The sequence below is a fragment of the Takifugu rubripes genome, chromosome 5 (genome assembly GCF_901000725.2).
Source record: "Takifugu rubripes chromosome 5, fTakRub1.2, whole genome shotgun sequence".
Lineage (NCBI taxonomy): Eukaryota > Metazoa > Chordata > Actinopteri > Tetraodontiformes > Tetraodontidae > Takifugu > Takifugu rubripes.
In genome coordinates this window covers 11,517,855-11,534,408 of record NC_042289.1, presented here as the reverse complement: position 1 = coordinate 11,534,408, position 16,554 = coordinate 11,517,855, and the positions used below count along the sequence as shown (strand labels likewise).

The 16,554-nt window shown below is 44.7% G+C and overlaps 1 protein-coding gene across 1 annotated transcript in view; it reads right to left on the bottom strand.

Moving 5' to 3' along the window:
- The window catches only part of LOC101071575 (inactive phospholipase C-like protein 2), a 37,590-nt gene continuing 21,036 nt past the window's right edge, over window positions 1–16,554 (bottom strand). Inside the window, exons 3-7 of the mRNA XM_003964879.3 lie at window positions 13,222–15,708; window positions 10,737–10,940; window positions 8,902–8,977; window positions 4,828–4,937; window positions 1–1,677 (exon numbers count right to left, since the gene is read on the bottom strand). Coding sequence (XP_003964928.2) covers window positions 1,219–1,677; window positions 4,828–4,937; window positions 8,902–8,977; window positions 10,737–10,940; window positions 13,222–15,708 — 3,336 coding nt within the window. The 3' untranslated portion in view covers window positions 1–1,218. The remainder of the gene's footprint in view (window positions 1,678–4,827; window positions 4,938–8,901; window positions 8,978–10,736; window positions 10,941–13,221; window positions 15,709–16,554) is intronic.

The window sequence follows — 16,554 nt, the reverse complement described above, 5'->3', positions numbered from 1 at the left end:
TAAACAACAAAGCCACTTTTAATGTGCCACGTAAAGGAACTTGTACAGAATCCACATTCAGTTTGCGGCGTTCTCGTCTTGCATCGTGTCATGGCGTCAACCTGTAATCCTCCGTTCACACTGACGGGTTTTAAATCGAGTGTGTTTACATAGAACCGATGTTAAAAAAGAGCGTTAGGTTGATAGAACTAACAGCAATTATCATGTCAATCATCTATGCCTGTGACTGCATTACTGCGACAGAATTATTTGAGCAATATGTCGTCCTTTCATACATTTTATATACAGTTTACATCTAAATTCATTGATTTGTTACATTACTGACAATAGTACCATGTTCCTGGTGACCTCAGGGCCAAATATTGTAAGTGTGCCATTTATGGCAATGGAGGAGCTCCAAACTGGGGTCCAAACAAACTAACTTACATAACATCACACACTGTGGCCCCTGTGGAGACATCAAAACCCTGCAGGAGGGCCCGGGAATGCTGATGAACTGAAGTCCTGCAAGATGTGTGGTGCTTGGTTTCATCACCATTCTGAGTGCAAGGAGAACATCTGAGTGACTTTAGGTAAGAGCAACTTGTTTTTCGTTTTGTGTTTATACTTTTAGCCCTACATCTCCCAGGTTTGTGCTGAAATGTTCATTTGTGACTGCAGCACTCGGTCCAGTTGAGCTACTCTGCTTCGCACACCTAACTTGAAAAGAGCGTCCTTCAGTGAGCAAAGGTCAGCGCTCCGTCGTGTGCGCAAGGAGAGTGTAAAGAGCTGGAAAACAGGGTTTCTGGAAATGAAAAGGCAAATGTGTGAGGGAAAACACCACTATGAGGTAAAGCCTGTACCCACAGAGCCAGAGGACATGGCGGTGAGGCATGTAGCTAGCTAGCACTGCCCAGAGAGAGCCACGGTGCGTCTGATCCAACTGTAGAACATGGTCAACGCGACAGAGCGAGCGCACCTAAACTTTCTAGCTTAGATGGAAGATTAGCTTTTAAAGAAAAGTAATCGTCTTTGCGGAGATGAAGTCGGGGTTCTTTCAGCTCAGACTTGTGTCTCACTTCTCGTTCGACGCGCCTTCCTCAAAAACATCATCTCTCTAATTCTCTCAGCCAGTTCCTCCACCTCCTTCACCTGCTGGTCTCCTCCCACACCCTTCTCTTCCCTCCGCCTCTCCGCGTCTCTCTCGGGGCAGTATTCTCTGTGGGCACAGGCTGCGGGTCAGCAGGATCCTGGAGGACTGTCACTGGCCACCTCTCTCTGGGGGATGACGTCCAAAGGACCCGCTGCCCTCTGCTGTGGCCCTTGGGGTGGTAACGGACCCTGGGGCAGGGGTGGTGGGTGAGAATACGCTGGTGGTTTTAGAACAGTCTGAACCAGAGTGTGAGCTGGTAACAGAGGATGTTGCTGAGGAAGAGGAAGGGTATAAGCCTGAGGTGTAGTCTGTGGTTGAGCCAGGTACAGCGAGGTGGGCTGTGACAGTGCCTTAGCCGTAGACTGTTGCTGAATCTGGAGCTGCGGGAGCTGCTGGAGCTGCTGGGGCTGCTGCTGAGGATGGTGTTGCTCCTGTGGGGAAGCCGCTTCATTCTTACTGAGACCGCAGGACTGAGCTGCACAGTGGATCTGACGCAGTGTGTCCAGCGCCTCGCTCTTAGCGTGCTTCAGCAGGTCCGCTTGGCCCTGAGAGTCAGGAAAGAGCAGCGACTGTCAGCAAAACACCGACAAATCCATACAAGACTAAAAAAAATAGAATAAAAAAGGAGAGCTGCCTCCTTTCTGCTTTGACTTTAATGAAAGGCTACTTTCCAGGTGCAGTGCCCTTTAATTACCCCAAGGATGTTATATGACTGCTGGGAAACGTTGACAATGGGCCAAGGAAGGGCTGATTACCTTTGGCTGTGTTCTGGGTTCCGAAGGACTTTTGACCTTTGACCTTCCAAAGATCAAAATCAAGCGGTAACCTACTATGTCGCGTAAACCCTGGATTACTGCTGCTATAGACTACATATACTATACCTTGTGCCTTTTTCTAGTCTTCTTGTTGTATTATTATTGTTTTGGTCAGTCTGTGGTGAGCATCAGTCACAAACTGACTTGTCAGGACATGAAATAATTGTACCACACTCAACATAAATCTTTTCAGTAGCGGCTCACTTTCATTGCTGGCAAGAAAAAAGTGGGAATCTCTAAGTCAACCTAACAGCAGAACATCAGAGCAAGTGCAGTCCAAGTGTTACCCTGGATTATTTCAACAGGAGAAACCAGATTGACATAGTAAAAACCGTCTGTCATCTGCTTCATTTCCATTGCTTTGCTGTCGCTATGGTAGCCAGTGTTCTGTTTCCCAATTGCAGTGAATACCTTCTTCTCCTCTGCTGTTAGATTCAGATTCATCATCATCTTTATTTATAAAGGGCTTTAAAAACAGCCATGGCTGGAGTAAAGCGCTGCACGCAAGTAAGAATAGAAGGTAAAAAAAAATAACATAAGAACAAGACAAGAAATGGAATGAATGTGGTTCAGATTCAGGTGACCTTAAAGGTGTTGTGACCAGCATTGCTTTTGAAATAATGCTTCAGCTTCATTTATCAGTATGTTGCATTTCTGATTGTGTGTATATAATCATAATATATGACAGACTGCACAAACAAGCATTTCAGTAAAACTAAAGACGTAGCAGTTGTTTTCCTTGGTGCATTTACCCACAATGATCAAGAGGGGGCGGTATAAAGCAGGTGACAGACTGTCTGCCGGCGCCCCTGAGGTACAGAAATATTCAGCCGTGTGGTGATAATGTTATACTCCACTTCTGCTCTGTATTTAGGAGAACCACTGAGAGAAACCATGCCATATGAAGAGGAAGTGGTCAGAGTGGGCATCCTGCTTTACAGGCCAGCCATGATAATCTGGGCCGTTGCCATGGCTGCCTGCCTGGGTCAGATGTCTCGACCATGTGCAAAACAGAAAAAAAGCTTTCCAAACTAGAGGTGATTTCTGTGTATGTGAGGTGCTAACACCAGTAAAGCGGACTATGAAGACCACATTCTGGCAACATAAACTACACTTCATGTCAGCACTTGGATAGACAGTGTCGGTTAGCATCCCTGAGACAAGGCCTCCGTGTAAAGTCAAGAGAGTGAAGTGAAAAGAGTAAGTTCTCCCACGTTTCAGCATTGGCTATCTGACCTACTGTATGCAAAAAACAATCCCCTTAAAAGTGATTTTAATATACTGTGAGTAGCTGTCTACCTGAGTGGTTCCAGCACACAGGCCACGAGCATGAATAAGTCATGTTTGGGGGGGAAAAAAAAGAAGAAATTATGTAAGTTGTGACTCACTAGGCATAAAATAAGCCTGTTCTGTACAGCCAGAGTCAAATCACGACAGTTCTTGTGCTCGTGTACGTTCAACTCTGTGGTCTTCAGGGGCCTCAGAAAAATCCCAAGACTCCGTCCTCACTTCCTTTGACCTAATCTATTCCTTATTTTCAAAGTCCCTCCCCGCCAGCATTCATATTATTTCATTACATTTATTACTGCTGCCAACACAAAAGAGGCCGGCGAGAGTAAAAATCCGAGCTCCACCAGTTACATAATAACTCCTCTTAAACAAGTTTACTGGGTGGATGCGGAGGTTCTTCGGCTTCTTAAATTTGCAACAAGATGCTGGACCCCGTCTCTATTTCTGTCTCATTGATTTTTTTTATTTATTCCTTCTCATGCGGAGTGAAAAACGGAGAGAAGACACGACTCCTTGACACTCTTTCTCACAGCCTGCCAACCACCTAAACTCAGAAAGTGAAATATCTGAACCAGCAAACAAGCAGCAGGTAAATAAGAGGAAGAGTTCAAACGCTCGCACGTTGGGAATGTCCATGGAAGTAAGAAAACTGAGGATGGTATTGTGAAATTTGTGTTTGAAGAGAACGAGCAGGAGAGCTTGAGGTCGAGATTAGGACTGATGGTCCATCTGTTGAGCTACTTAAACAAAAGCAGTTCCTAATTCTTAACAAAGCAATAAATCTTAATAAGGATAAATGCAGTTTATCGCGAGCAGCTGCTGCTTCAGAAGAAGCAATTTTGAATCCCTCTAACTTTAAGTTATTTTTTTTAATGTAATCTGCTTTAGCATTGTTATGATTATGGTTTATAATCAGTTATTACGACTAAATGTTCAACCTGGGATTGATTTTCAAGGATTCTGAGTGGTGGTATTTTCATCTTTTTTTTATGACTTTCCAAAAATGAATATCTGAGAAATAAACTCTTTCATTTATTGAAAATAACAGGGGAACCACTCTGATCTTAACATTCCTGTCACACAACCTTGGAGGCAGAGAAAGAAATAAAGGTAATCAAAGCGGAACTTTTCTGCTCAGTGCTAAAGGATTCCAGAACCAGGAGGAACATTTCCCGGACCATGCTGTTTGTATTTAGCGAAGGTGTGGGTGCAGGTAATGTTTTATCAGTGAATGTGTTCATACATGGGGCGATCTTATCTCCTGGTTTCAGAGTCAATGATGCATTTCGCGAAGCATCATCTTTACTGCAGGTCCTGGAAGCTCAATAAAAGGAATATAAACCTGCAAGAGTTTGAACATTCCTGTCATGCTTCGCCTGAGCTCTATGCGCATATAAAAGAGGCAGAATGTGGAATCTACAAGAACTAATCAAGAGATTTAGGGATTAGAGGCAAATACAATTAGACCAGCGAGCTTTCTTAACTCAACAATGTTAATCTCTACAGCAGGCCCAGGGATTCCTGCTGGAACGTTAGCGACCTCAGAGGTGAAGTAAAGGTAGACTGAAAGCAACAAGGAGTTCCACTGACCTTGAGGACAGTGATGTTCCAAGCATAGCTCTCCATGGCCTTTTGAAGTTTACGCCCCTTCAGGCCCTCCTTGGCGCCAATCCGGTGCAGGTCCTCGTGGAAGTCCAAACCTGGTTCAGACAGAAGTGTAAATCAGTAAATTTGACTCCACAACATCACTCAGTAAGAACAACAGCCGTGCATGTTCTGCATCGCTAATGTTTCCAATTGAAAATGTGCAACTGAAGATCCTAGTTAATTAGGTTCAGGTTCATTTAGGCTTGGAGGACCACTGCTAATCCTCTGGGATTTAAGAACCAGCTCCTTCTAATGCTGAATGTCTCAGCGTGTTTTTCAATCTGTTCCTAACAAGTGACCTTACGTTACTTCAGCTTTGATTGCGTGAAAGCATCGCCAAGTTTAGCAGGCTATAATTCACCAGACCCTCTTTTCCCAAGTCAGGGAGATTGTTTCTGCAACAACAGAATCTTTAACCCAATCGAATTTTGCTAGAAGCATCCGAAACCTCTGACCCACTGTCAGAATCCTGCTTGGCAATATTACTGAAATTCCCTTTTGACAAATACTAAAGCTTGTAAAACATCAAATGCACATGTTGCTATATAAAACCACAAAAAGAAATAATAATAATAAGCATTTTAGGCTGCGGCTTTGCTGTACTCACAACATCCGAACGCTCTCAACAGAACCGTCCAATCAAACCTGCGCAAATCTGCCACAAGTTGCATTAAGTCACATCCGCAAAAACTGAGCAGTTATCTTTTATTTGCATAAAATTAACTACAGACAACCGTTGTAGAATATGTTTCTTATCTATCCGTAGACAGATGACACTCTAATGTCGGACAGTCCTGAGATCTGGCTTTCTTTCTTCTGAGAAATGCTGATTTCACAATTATTAAGCACCCCCACCCCCCACCCCCATGCAGCTGTGACCCCTTACTGTCACATTAAAACAGTGTGAAATGAATAAATAAACACGACGGGCAGAAAAACAGAAAGGCAGAGAGACAGAGAGAGGGAGGGAGAGAGAGCTGTTCTCAGTACAAAGTGATCTAAAGAAGCAGGAAATGAGTAAAAAGGTTCTTCATTCAGTCTGATCAGTGTTTCATTATTCACCTTGAGTTAAAGAGGAAATGGAGTTTTCCATCTTTTGAGGAGCTGAGAAAAGAATAACTACACTAATTCAGAAGAAGAAAAAGGGGTGGAAATGTCCATGTGTCCCGTGGATTTTGGTAGCGGTCAGGAATTCTACCACTGTAATTGAGACGGGTCAGTCTGAGTCTTGGTGAGACGGGAGACATGAATAAATAAACACTGACAGAGAGGCGGCAGATTTAGAATTCTATGAGCAAACACTTGTTTCGGTCTTGCTTCACCAGGTTGGAATCAGAAGTACCGGTACATTTAAATTTAAATCAGATTTGAATGCTGCAGCAGAAACTGCAGCAGTGGTTACACCCAGAATGGTTTGGTTGGAGGGGACAGACTCCACATGCACACAACACAAATCCGAGCAAGTCCTCTGACCACTAACTTCAAAAGCAAATAACATACGAACGTGGCTAAATACACATTCCTGCCTTGCTGGGGAGGCAGAGGACGAATATGCTGGAATCCAGAAAGATATGCAATATGGATGCACATAAAACCGCACAAACTCTCCACAAAAACACACCCCGTCACAGTGGACACGTCTGGACGTGCAGCACTGTCCATCCAGGCTGTCTATCTGGTGACCTTGCATCCAGAGTGTGTGATGGTTACCATCAATAGTGCCCAGGAGGCATCATCCAGCACCTCTCCATCCTCATAAACTCATCAGCTTCACCATCCAAATTAAACAGATTAGCTGCAGTAAAGACAGAGCATAAAGTGAACGCTGGACAGGAGGAGAGGAGGGGCAGTTCCCAATTATCAGCCACAGCAACCGTAACCTGTCCTGGATCTTCTTTCATCCTTCGCAGTAGCTCAACCAGCCCTGAATTCTATTTACATTTAAAACAAAAGGAAGGCCTGTGGACGGACGTGGCCGTTTTCCTCGTCTGGGATTGGACAGCAGCCTGCACATCAGCGTGATTACAGCCTTGACATTACATTTAGCTGATGAGCAGAGCACACTTTCAGTAGGGCAAACTGTCAGGTCTAATCAAAGGCCATAAATTAAGCTTACGCACGCACACACACACACACACACACACAATGCATCATCCCATTTTACCTCACGTCCCATCTGCTAATAGGGCCTTTTTATGGTTCGCAAATTATACCTTTGGCTTTTACATCGATCACAGAAAACTATACTTTCAATTCCAGGCAAGGTTTCTCATTCTTCACATCTAATTCCATTTGTATCCTTCCTTTTGTCACAGTTAATCTTCATATTATGACGTGGCTTATGAGACGCCTTTGATGGGTGAATTCAATGCCTGTCAGTCCACATAAAAAGGTGCATTCATGCTTCCAATGCAATCGGAAACGTGGGTTCTCCGTCCTAACATTCACGATTTTTCATCTTTTTATGGAATTATAAATGTGAGCCGAGACGCAGGACAAAGGAGACAGTGGTGAGAGAAAAGAAGAGACAAGAGGGATCTGTGTAGCCGAGAATAATAATGAGCTAATGCCACTTTGCATATGATCCAAGAAGGGAAACATGTATTTCCAGCTTTGCACTGCTGTGCCATGCATATTGTCTTCTTTAGCTATAAAAGCTCATTTAACCGACCAAATGCCCTGAATTAGCTTAACGGCACCTTCTTTTTTTCAACCAGCGGCTGCAGTGAACGTCAGGAAGCATGAATGACCGCTCACAGGAAGTGTGTGCGTGGATTCTGGATGCAGGCATGTGTGTTGCTGCTGGGGGGCATGGATGAGGGTGATAGGGAAAGTGCTATGTTTGGCATGCAGCTGGGGCCCCTCAGGCTGTCGCTCTCTCATTGTGCCATTCTTACATAACCCTGAAACATCAGAATTAGAGGTGCAATATTCTCAATTTGTTTGCAGTAATGTGTGATTTTTTTATTGCTTCAGACATTTGAGAGATGAACTTGGTTTACATATGCATGCTGGGTGGGGGGCGGCACAAAAAGGGCGCCGGTTTTCTGTTGGTACCCGTGAAACCTGCCAGAAGGGACAAGTTTTCACCTGACGGCAGTAAGCTGATCATCAGGCGCTGGTATTCAGCCACCGGCGCTGCTGCGAGCGGCAGCTGTGTCTGTGTAGGTCTAACTGCTGCTGAGCAGCAGGGGGGTGGGGGGAAATCTATCAGAAGCAAACGTCTGCGTCTCTGCGGCAACAGGGAGGAAAACTGGGCACATTCCCCAGCAATGTGACCCATTGTCCTGAAGGTCCTGGGTCTCTCCCCTGCTTCTTATCAAGCCACAGGTCAGGATTTTACCTACGCCAGTAGCATTCAGATAGAGGTCCGTGTACGGCTTGAATATAAAGGTTTCACAGTTGTTCTGGATGAGTCTTTGCTTGTCGACAGAATTAGAATGTGAGGTCAAATGCTGTAAGATGGAGACGTCTGTGTTCAAAGCGTTCCTCCTCTCTGACAAGCTCCTCAGCAGAGCTGCGCGCTTGAGAGGCGGCAAAAATGAGGAATCGTTAGTGTTGAATGGCAAAGAGGCTGGCGAGGAGAAGTCGCGGGGCCCAAAAATCAGACTTATTGCATCAGTCTCCTTTTCAAAAAACACATAAAGTCCCTCCTCCTCCTCTCATTCTGCTCCGTCCAAACCTTTCAATGTCAGTGTTCAGTCCCACTCAACCTCTATCCTTATTCATATAATCTTTTGTTAGAATGACTGGCAGCTTCTTTTTTTTTATCTTGCCCACTGACATGAAGACAATTCAACAGTGACTCACTGATGATGTTGTGTTCCATCGCCAGCAAAGACTGGATGTTGCAAAGATAAGGAGAGCAACGCAACTAGCTGCGTGAGGTGGAACTAAAATAATGATAGCAACACCGTGTTCTTTGGCGCTGAGCTCAGCATATCTACTGTTATAAATCATGTTTGTTCATCAGAAGTGAATGCTGTTATTCCATCTAAGGAGGTGTTTCCCACAAACCTGCTCGCTGGGCTTGTGTGAGCTTGGAGTAGATGACATCAGCTGACTCGATCAGTGTTCTGCTGGTTTGGATCATCTAGAAAGTGAAGAATACAGATGTTTAAATGCATCCCACCTGGGTTAAAAAAAAACTAAGAACATTCCAGCAGAGGAGACCTACTGCACTCTGAAACGCTGCCTGGGGTCCGATTTTACAATTTCAAGTGGATTTAATTCCCCAGTAAGGAGGGATCACTGAGCTCTCAGCTGTTACACTATGTGTGCAAGCACAGTAACAATTCAACCTTAACCCAATTAAAACAGCAACCCCGTCATGTAAGTGCCTTTATTAGGTTAATTGGTGCAAGATCATAATCAAAGGTAGCAGTTTTCGTTCCTAATCAAGCGTAAACAACAATAGGTCAGGCGTTTTGTCATGTATTCACTGTAAGTATCAAAGAAAGCTTAATGGACCTGAGGGACAGCTGCAGTGTTTACAGCCTCGTAACTGCCTGACAGCTTTGCAATAAACAGGGAAGCGCACACGATGCTTCTTGGATTGTTTACAGGCACGTTTACATGTTAATCTGTCTTAATTTTACTTGTCTTTTAAGTTCTAGTAAAGAATTTAATTAACAACGATGAAATATATACTGTACTGACACCACAGGAGGAGGCTGGTTAATGAAGTGCTTCTGTTTTTTAAGGTTTATATTAATGCATGGTTTACATCATCGGATGCACCTTATCTTTATTTAATTCACATTTCATACTGAGCTCTTTTTCCACACCCACAAATCTGTAATTTTGCATCCGTGCAACGCAACAACAACAGTTTAAGGCTTAAAACAACCCAGGAGCCACAGGCTGAAGAGGAGCAGCTGGACAGACCCTGCAGCAGTGAGGAGAAAGATAATGAAGTTTCACACCCTCATTAGCAGCAAGAAAGGAAGTGGACTCATCCCCTGTGTGCTTACGTGTGCATTTTCATTTTCTTATGTGAACTGGTGATGTAAACGTCACAGCATCGGTCTGTTTCACAATCTCTCACTCTTTCCAACTTCAAATCATCTTCAAATCTTATGATACTTGTGACAAACATCGTGGGGTAAAGCTGCCGCTACTCAATGGAGATTCTTCTATGCTCATTAACTAGCTGACGCTTTTAGTTTCACTGAGGCTTCCGTTTTTGAACAAAGTCGTAGATTCATGGATAGATTTCTGTAATCTGCTTTACAATTATGTCTAAGTTGCAAATGCAAATTTTGAAGTAATGATTATTTCAGTGAATAGAAAACAGCTATTTTTTTTTTAAAACCTGTAAAACCCAGAAATGGGGATTTTGGGTTCCAACGAGGCATCTGTGGACTGAAGCATGAAACCTGCTCTGACAGCAAAGATCCCTGACTTTTGAGAAGCCACATAAATGCCCGGCTAGATTAGATTTGTCCACGGCATCACTTGTGATGTCACTGCACAGCTGTCAGTGGTGCCGACGTTATGAGCAGTGTCGGCGCTTTCCTCAATCCTCAGCCCATTTTACCGGCTTCCGCCCAGCCACACAGGACGTGAGGAAGGAGGCAGAGCAAGATGGTGGGTGATGAGTGATTACAGACAGTCATCCAATCTCCTTTAGGACCCTGACAATGTCAAGTGGTGAAAAATGCAGTGTTCTTGCAGGAGTGGAGGCAGGATAGAGAAGCACATGTGAAATTATGCAATAAATAGCTGCAGCTTGACAACTTGACTGAGTATTTTTTTTCTAGCATGTTTGAGAGTCATGTAAATGATTCATGTGTTATGGGAAGAATATTTTTAAAAGCATTGACAAAGTATCTGAGGAAAGGCTGGTTTACCATGTCGTAAGCATTGAGCACTTTCCGCAGCAGTTCAGGGACAGGACCTTGAGCTTCCATGGTGGGGTAAGTCTCGCTCAGGTCCACGGTTACCCTCAGGGACCGCTCACTGTTCATCAGCCAGGTAGACACGGTCAGGATACACTGCTTCATGTTGGCCGCTGGAGTCAGGCCACACAGCTCCTTGAAGGAAACCACAGCATTCTGGGAAGAGAGATGAAAAATGAATGTTTTCAGACTTCAGAAGACAGCCGCTGCCTTTCATATGCACGTGCACCGATCCTCTCTGCGGTCCTTCACTTTTCTGTTTTGTATGAAGTGATCGTGGTCCTGGGGATTATTTTAAATGTGAGTGAGCACATCCGTAACGTGGATCATGATCATCTCCCACCATCAGAAGCAGAACAACACGTCTACTATCCAGCCACGCACATGTTTGATGAAGCTGTTCTAGATCAATGTGTGGTAGCTTTTTTCCAGGGATTTCTTTGCGTATACAAGCAATCAAAGCACTGCACAAGACGGCAAAGTTGATTGAGGTTAGATTAAAAAATGAGGGCTGAGTAAAAAGAAGGATAACAGAGAGGCAGGGAGAATTTGCGTGGGGTTGCTTTCGAGATAAAACACCAGTATTTGTATTTGAGAGTTTGTCCACACACACACAGTGTGGGAACAATCTGGTTCCCTAGACGAGACCTCCAAGGCTGAAGGAAAATACACCCCTCAAGCCCCTACCCCTAAGGAAGGGCTGTCAGTGTGGGGCCCGACCTTCCTGTCGACACAGAGGAGGTTGGCCCGGAGACAACGATGGGGTTTGAATCTGCATTCAGATCCAGGGTCAGTTAGAATCCCACAGCCCAGCTATAGTTGGGCTGGTGCAGGTGGGTTGAATGAGCCTATGAGACCACAGGGATTCTCTCAATGAAGATTCAGCATTCATAAATAGCTTTACAATTCTAATGAATCCGAGGCTTCAAATGTCTATTGTGCCAGACAATCCCACTGTTGTGGACCTGTGCTGGTAAGAATGCCAGAGGAGAATCTTGTGTTTTCAATCATTCCCATCCCCCACTTTACTCCAACATTCCCCAAATGAAAGCACTGTGTCCGGTTACAACACCGCTTTTGTTGCTCATCTCTCGCTTTCTAACTCCTTCTGTTCTCCGGCCCACAGGCCGGAGCCGAGTGTTCCTATGATAGGAAACACATTTGAGCAAATCAAAAGAACCTCTGGTCTCACAGCCTCCCCACAGCTCCATCAGCACTCGAGTCCACAGGCATCAGCATCAGCAGAAGGGATCTTTGACCCCCGCTGAAATAATGTCCTGGTCCACATATAAATCATTGTCCAACTGTTGCCATCTGCCATGTTTGCAGAGCTCAAACGTCTCTTGAACAGTCAAATGCACTCATCATTCTGCTGTTATTCGCAGTAAACCACCTGGAAGCTTTGCAGTTTGAGAATAAAAAGTCTTAAAAGGGCTTAGTGAGGTGAAATAACACTTATGGCAGCAGCGGCTGAATGGTGTGTTTGTGCTGGAGGCCATGTCTGTCATTTTAGAGAGCATAGAGAGTCTCGCTTTGCTGCCAGTGATTGTTAATGTTTCCCCAGTCGGCCACGGGCCGCGTTCACTTCCAGAAGACCCAGATTTAAATACCCAAGCTGCCCATCTGGGCTCTACAAGGATTTTACATTTAAAAGGCAAAGGGAACACCTCCGCTACTCTTCAAAGCCCGCCTCTCAACTTCATGCCTTTCATTATTTCATCAACTTTTATCCCTTCATTTAAATTTGTGTTCCAGGCCTGTCTGATCTCGCCATCTGGGGATAACGGTGCTGTTTGATCAGGTTGAAAGACCCCGAATCACATTCACCATTGCTTTTCATGTCAGCCTGTGGATCTAATCCATTATGAGGAACAATTCAAAGCTGCAGGAGATCGCGGCATCAGCTGTGACTCACCTGCCATTTCCCCGACGACACGTTTGATGAAAATATGTCACGTTCGTTTCGTTTCTTACTCACACGAGATAAATAATTGGCAAATACTAACTGCTAATGTGTCATTTAGTCATTTATTATAAGCACTGACTGTCAAAGCCATATTGTACTGTAATTCTGCTCTTGACATTATTTACACTCTATATGAGACTTTACAAATATAAATGATATACTCTAAAAACTAATAATAGTGATGTAAAACAAGTCATTTACATGAGAGGGGAAGTGCTCAAGGGATTAATGGGGACCCACAAAAGCACTCGGATTAAGAATCGCTTATGTGCCTGGATGAACAATGACTCCAACCTTTCCAGCAAACCAATCCAACCAAATTCTGAGCTAGTTTGGGGCTCTGAATTGTGTCCATAATTTGGATCTTTTTGAGCTTTAAGACTGAAAAGTGACAGCACAGCACATCTGACGTTGTGAACCAATGTGACCAGAATAAGCTGCAGAGTAAATATTGAATAAGCAGATCTTTACCTGCACATTCTCTCTGAGGTCTGTGGCTTCCCTGAGGGGCTGAGTGGAAGCTCTGAAGAGCTCATCCACTATCTTGATCCCCGTGGACTTGGTGGTGGTGTATTCCCGGGTCTTCCTCCCCTTCCTCACAGACAGACCCCTCTTATGAGCCTTTCCTCCACCACGTCTGTTGGTGATGGCCACGTGAACAAACAAGGTGGTGTTTGGTAGGAACTCTCCAGTCAGAGACTGCAGCGGGACATGTCTATAGCCGGGCTGTAGGCACTCAAACGGTATGGTGTACTGGCCGATGAACTCATCTCCGATGTAATCGTCGTCCAGCACCACAAAGCGCAGCACGGCGAGTTCTGGTAAATTAATCTGAAATTCAAAACTCTCGTCGAAAATAGGGTTGTCGCCATTCTGAGAGACAGTTTTGGTTCTCTGCTCAGCACAGTCAGCTGGGATACCGTGGATCTCCACATAAATGTAGGGCTCCACCACATCACCCTTGGCGGCAGATCCTCGAGGCTTGGGCAGGTTCTGTCCGCTGATGACTTTTATGTGGAGAAGCTGGGCAGACACTCCTGGCAGGGAATCTCGAGCATTGGCACTGAAGTAGGACACCTCCTCTCTCATAATTGCAGGACGTAAAACATAGCCACAGTTTCCATTCTGTCTGAACCAACCTAGGTTGAGGTCCATCATCAGACCTGGCGTCTGGTAGTTCATGGCCACTATTTGGCAGCCACACTTCCAGAAATCCTGGGGGTTCATGTTGCTGGCATCAATCCTCATAGGTGTGGGATACACTCTGGAGAGAAAGCGCTTGTTATAACAAACAAATTCCTCTGGGAACTCATTGGCATATCTGTTTGCATCCACCTCATTGAAGGAGCACATCTCCCAGTATTTTTGCTCCCTCTTTGTGATTTCAAAGTCTCTGAACTGGACTGACTTGCAGAGAGACACAAGCTCAGACAGTTCCCGGCACAATCTAAGTCTCTTGTAGCCGAGTCCATTTAGTTGGTCCTTTTCATCAGATCCTAATCTCCGAGACATTTCCAGACCTTCTTCCTCATCTGTTACATCCCCCTCAGCATCGGTACAGCTGGGTGGTAGTTTTTTACCCTTGAGGAGGATTTTGCCTTTGAGTTTCTCTGGGGAGAGAAGATAGTTTTCCTCCTTGTTTGGAGGATCAACATACAGCTTGTCCCCAAAAATCTTCTTCATGTGTTGTGCCATGACCCTCTGCTGGAGGATGCAGCAGTGGGTCACCAAGCAGAGAATCAGGGGGTACTCGGAGCTCTCGAAAGCATACTGGTTTATAATGTCGAGAATTTTGGAGAAAACCAGATGTGAGGCGACAGAACTGCCAACATACACCACAGGCTCATTATCAGGGCCATCCCATACAATAACTTCAATGCTGCGACATCCCATCCTCAGAGCTCTGATGTAGCTGCTGATGTCTGACGAGCCCCAGAAATGATCTTCCAAAAGGGAGGCATTATGGGAGGAGTTGATGTAGTAGTGGGACAGTGGCTGGTGCATGTCCTGGCACACGCGTTTGTGCTGGGGGTCAAAGATGTGGCATTCAGAGGAGAGGAGGTAGTGTGTGAAGCCATCGATGGAGAGATACGACCGCTCCCTGCCTTCGGCTGATGGCTCAAATTTCTGAACAATATCCCTGCACATGTCCTCTGTCACACCTTCCACACCTTGCTCCACTTCCACAAATAGCATTAGATCTTTACTGTCCAGATACTCCTTGTTACTGGAAAACTGCATTAGCAGAAAGAAAATCTCCGGTCGAGTGCAGAGCTCACAATAGGCCTCCACGAAAATGTCCATGTTAATTGCCTCCCCATATTGGTCTTTAGCTTTCTGAAGTTCTTTAAACTTCAGCTCTATTCTGGACTCTTTCATTCCAGCGTTGAGCCCCTTGATTATCTGGGTGGCCCTGAAGAGGTCTATGTGTCCTGCTTTTTCTGTATCTGCCAGCTCAAAGACTGAGCTAATCCAGGAAGTCCTCAGACTCGGTTGGTTGGGCTCTACCATGTTCACTGTATGCCGGCCATAAGATACCAGATAACGCAGACCCATCACCCAGGTACTGACAACATCTGCGGTGCTGGCCACTAAATCTAAAGACTCATAGTTATCCCCATATATGATTGAAAAGGCGCATTCATCTGGGAACTGATCTGAGAGTCCATTGCTGCGCAGAACTGGAGTTTTCTTCCCCAAACGAACCTCCTTAATAGCCTTGATCTCCAGCTTGGCTTTCTCCGAATCCTTCTTGGACGGCTCCCATCGGAGCCAGTGCATGTCGGGATCCAGCAAGAAGTATCGGTTGTACATGCGCGAGTTGGAGCGGACCTTTTTCATTTCACAGCCCTCCATCATGAACGCCATGCAAGCAGCTGTGCTGTTGATCTTGCGGTCGCTTGGCATCGTGCTGAAGGACACTGTTTTCTTTCTCGCCTGCCTCTGTTTGGAGCCATCCTGCAAATGACAAGAAGAAAGGTCAGTTAATCCGCACTAATGTTGCTGGAATGGGTTTAAAATGCTCATTGCCACCCTTTAATTTGTCCCCATTATTGCAACAACACGCAGAGGAATATTGTGATAGAAATTTCTGGAAAACAACGTGGTTTGTTGTTTGACATCTTTTTGTATTAATAACAGAGCATTTTCAATTGTATTTCATTTAAAAGACTAAAACATAATCCACTCCACTGTTAAATGATTATTTTTCCTTGTGTCTGTATTTAAAAAACTGAAAGAACACCTGAATGGGACGTTTAAAGATAGATACAATAGAAGAACAATGTCATGACTTACAAATGTTTAATTCTTCATACAATAACAAAAACTAGAGAGTCGTGCAACTCTGCCAACAGAACGTGTTCCGGTTGAGAAAAATAAGAAGACTGCTTGTTGCTTGTTTATAAATGTTGAAGATATTTTCCCTACATGAAATAGCTGTGATTGCCAGGACCTCCAGGTACATGGAAGTGCATCTGCACTCAGCAGGAGGATAATACCAATCCAGAAATTTCACCTTGAAGCCAAACTACATTGTCAAGTGCTTCACAAACGAGACAGACACACCACAGGCTTCCCACAAAGTCTCCAACCAACCCTATTCCAGGGCTGCTACTGGAATAGAAGTCTGAAAGCTATGATTAAGAAATCACATTAGAACTAAAATGTCACGTCCTTTAATCTAACTACCCAGCTCATTTTGCACCATGACAGAAAACCATCGCTAAGAATACCGTCTATTGGAAAGATTAGTCCAAAAATACCATTTGCCTCCTTCTCATTTTTGTTATTGTCAGTCAATCA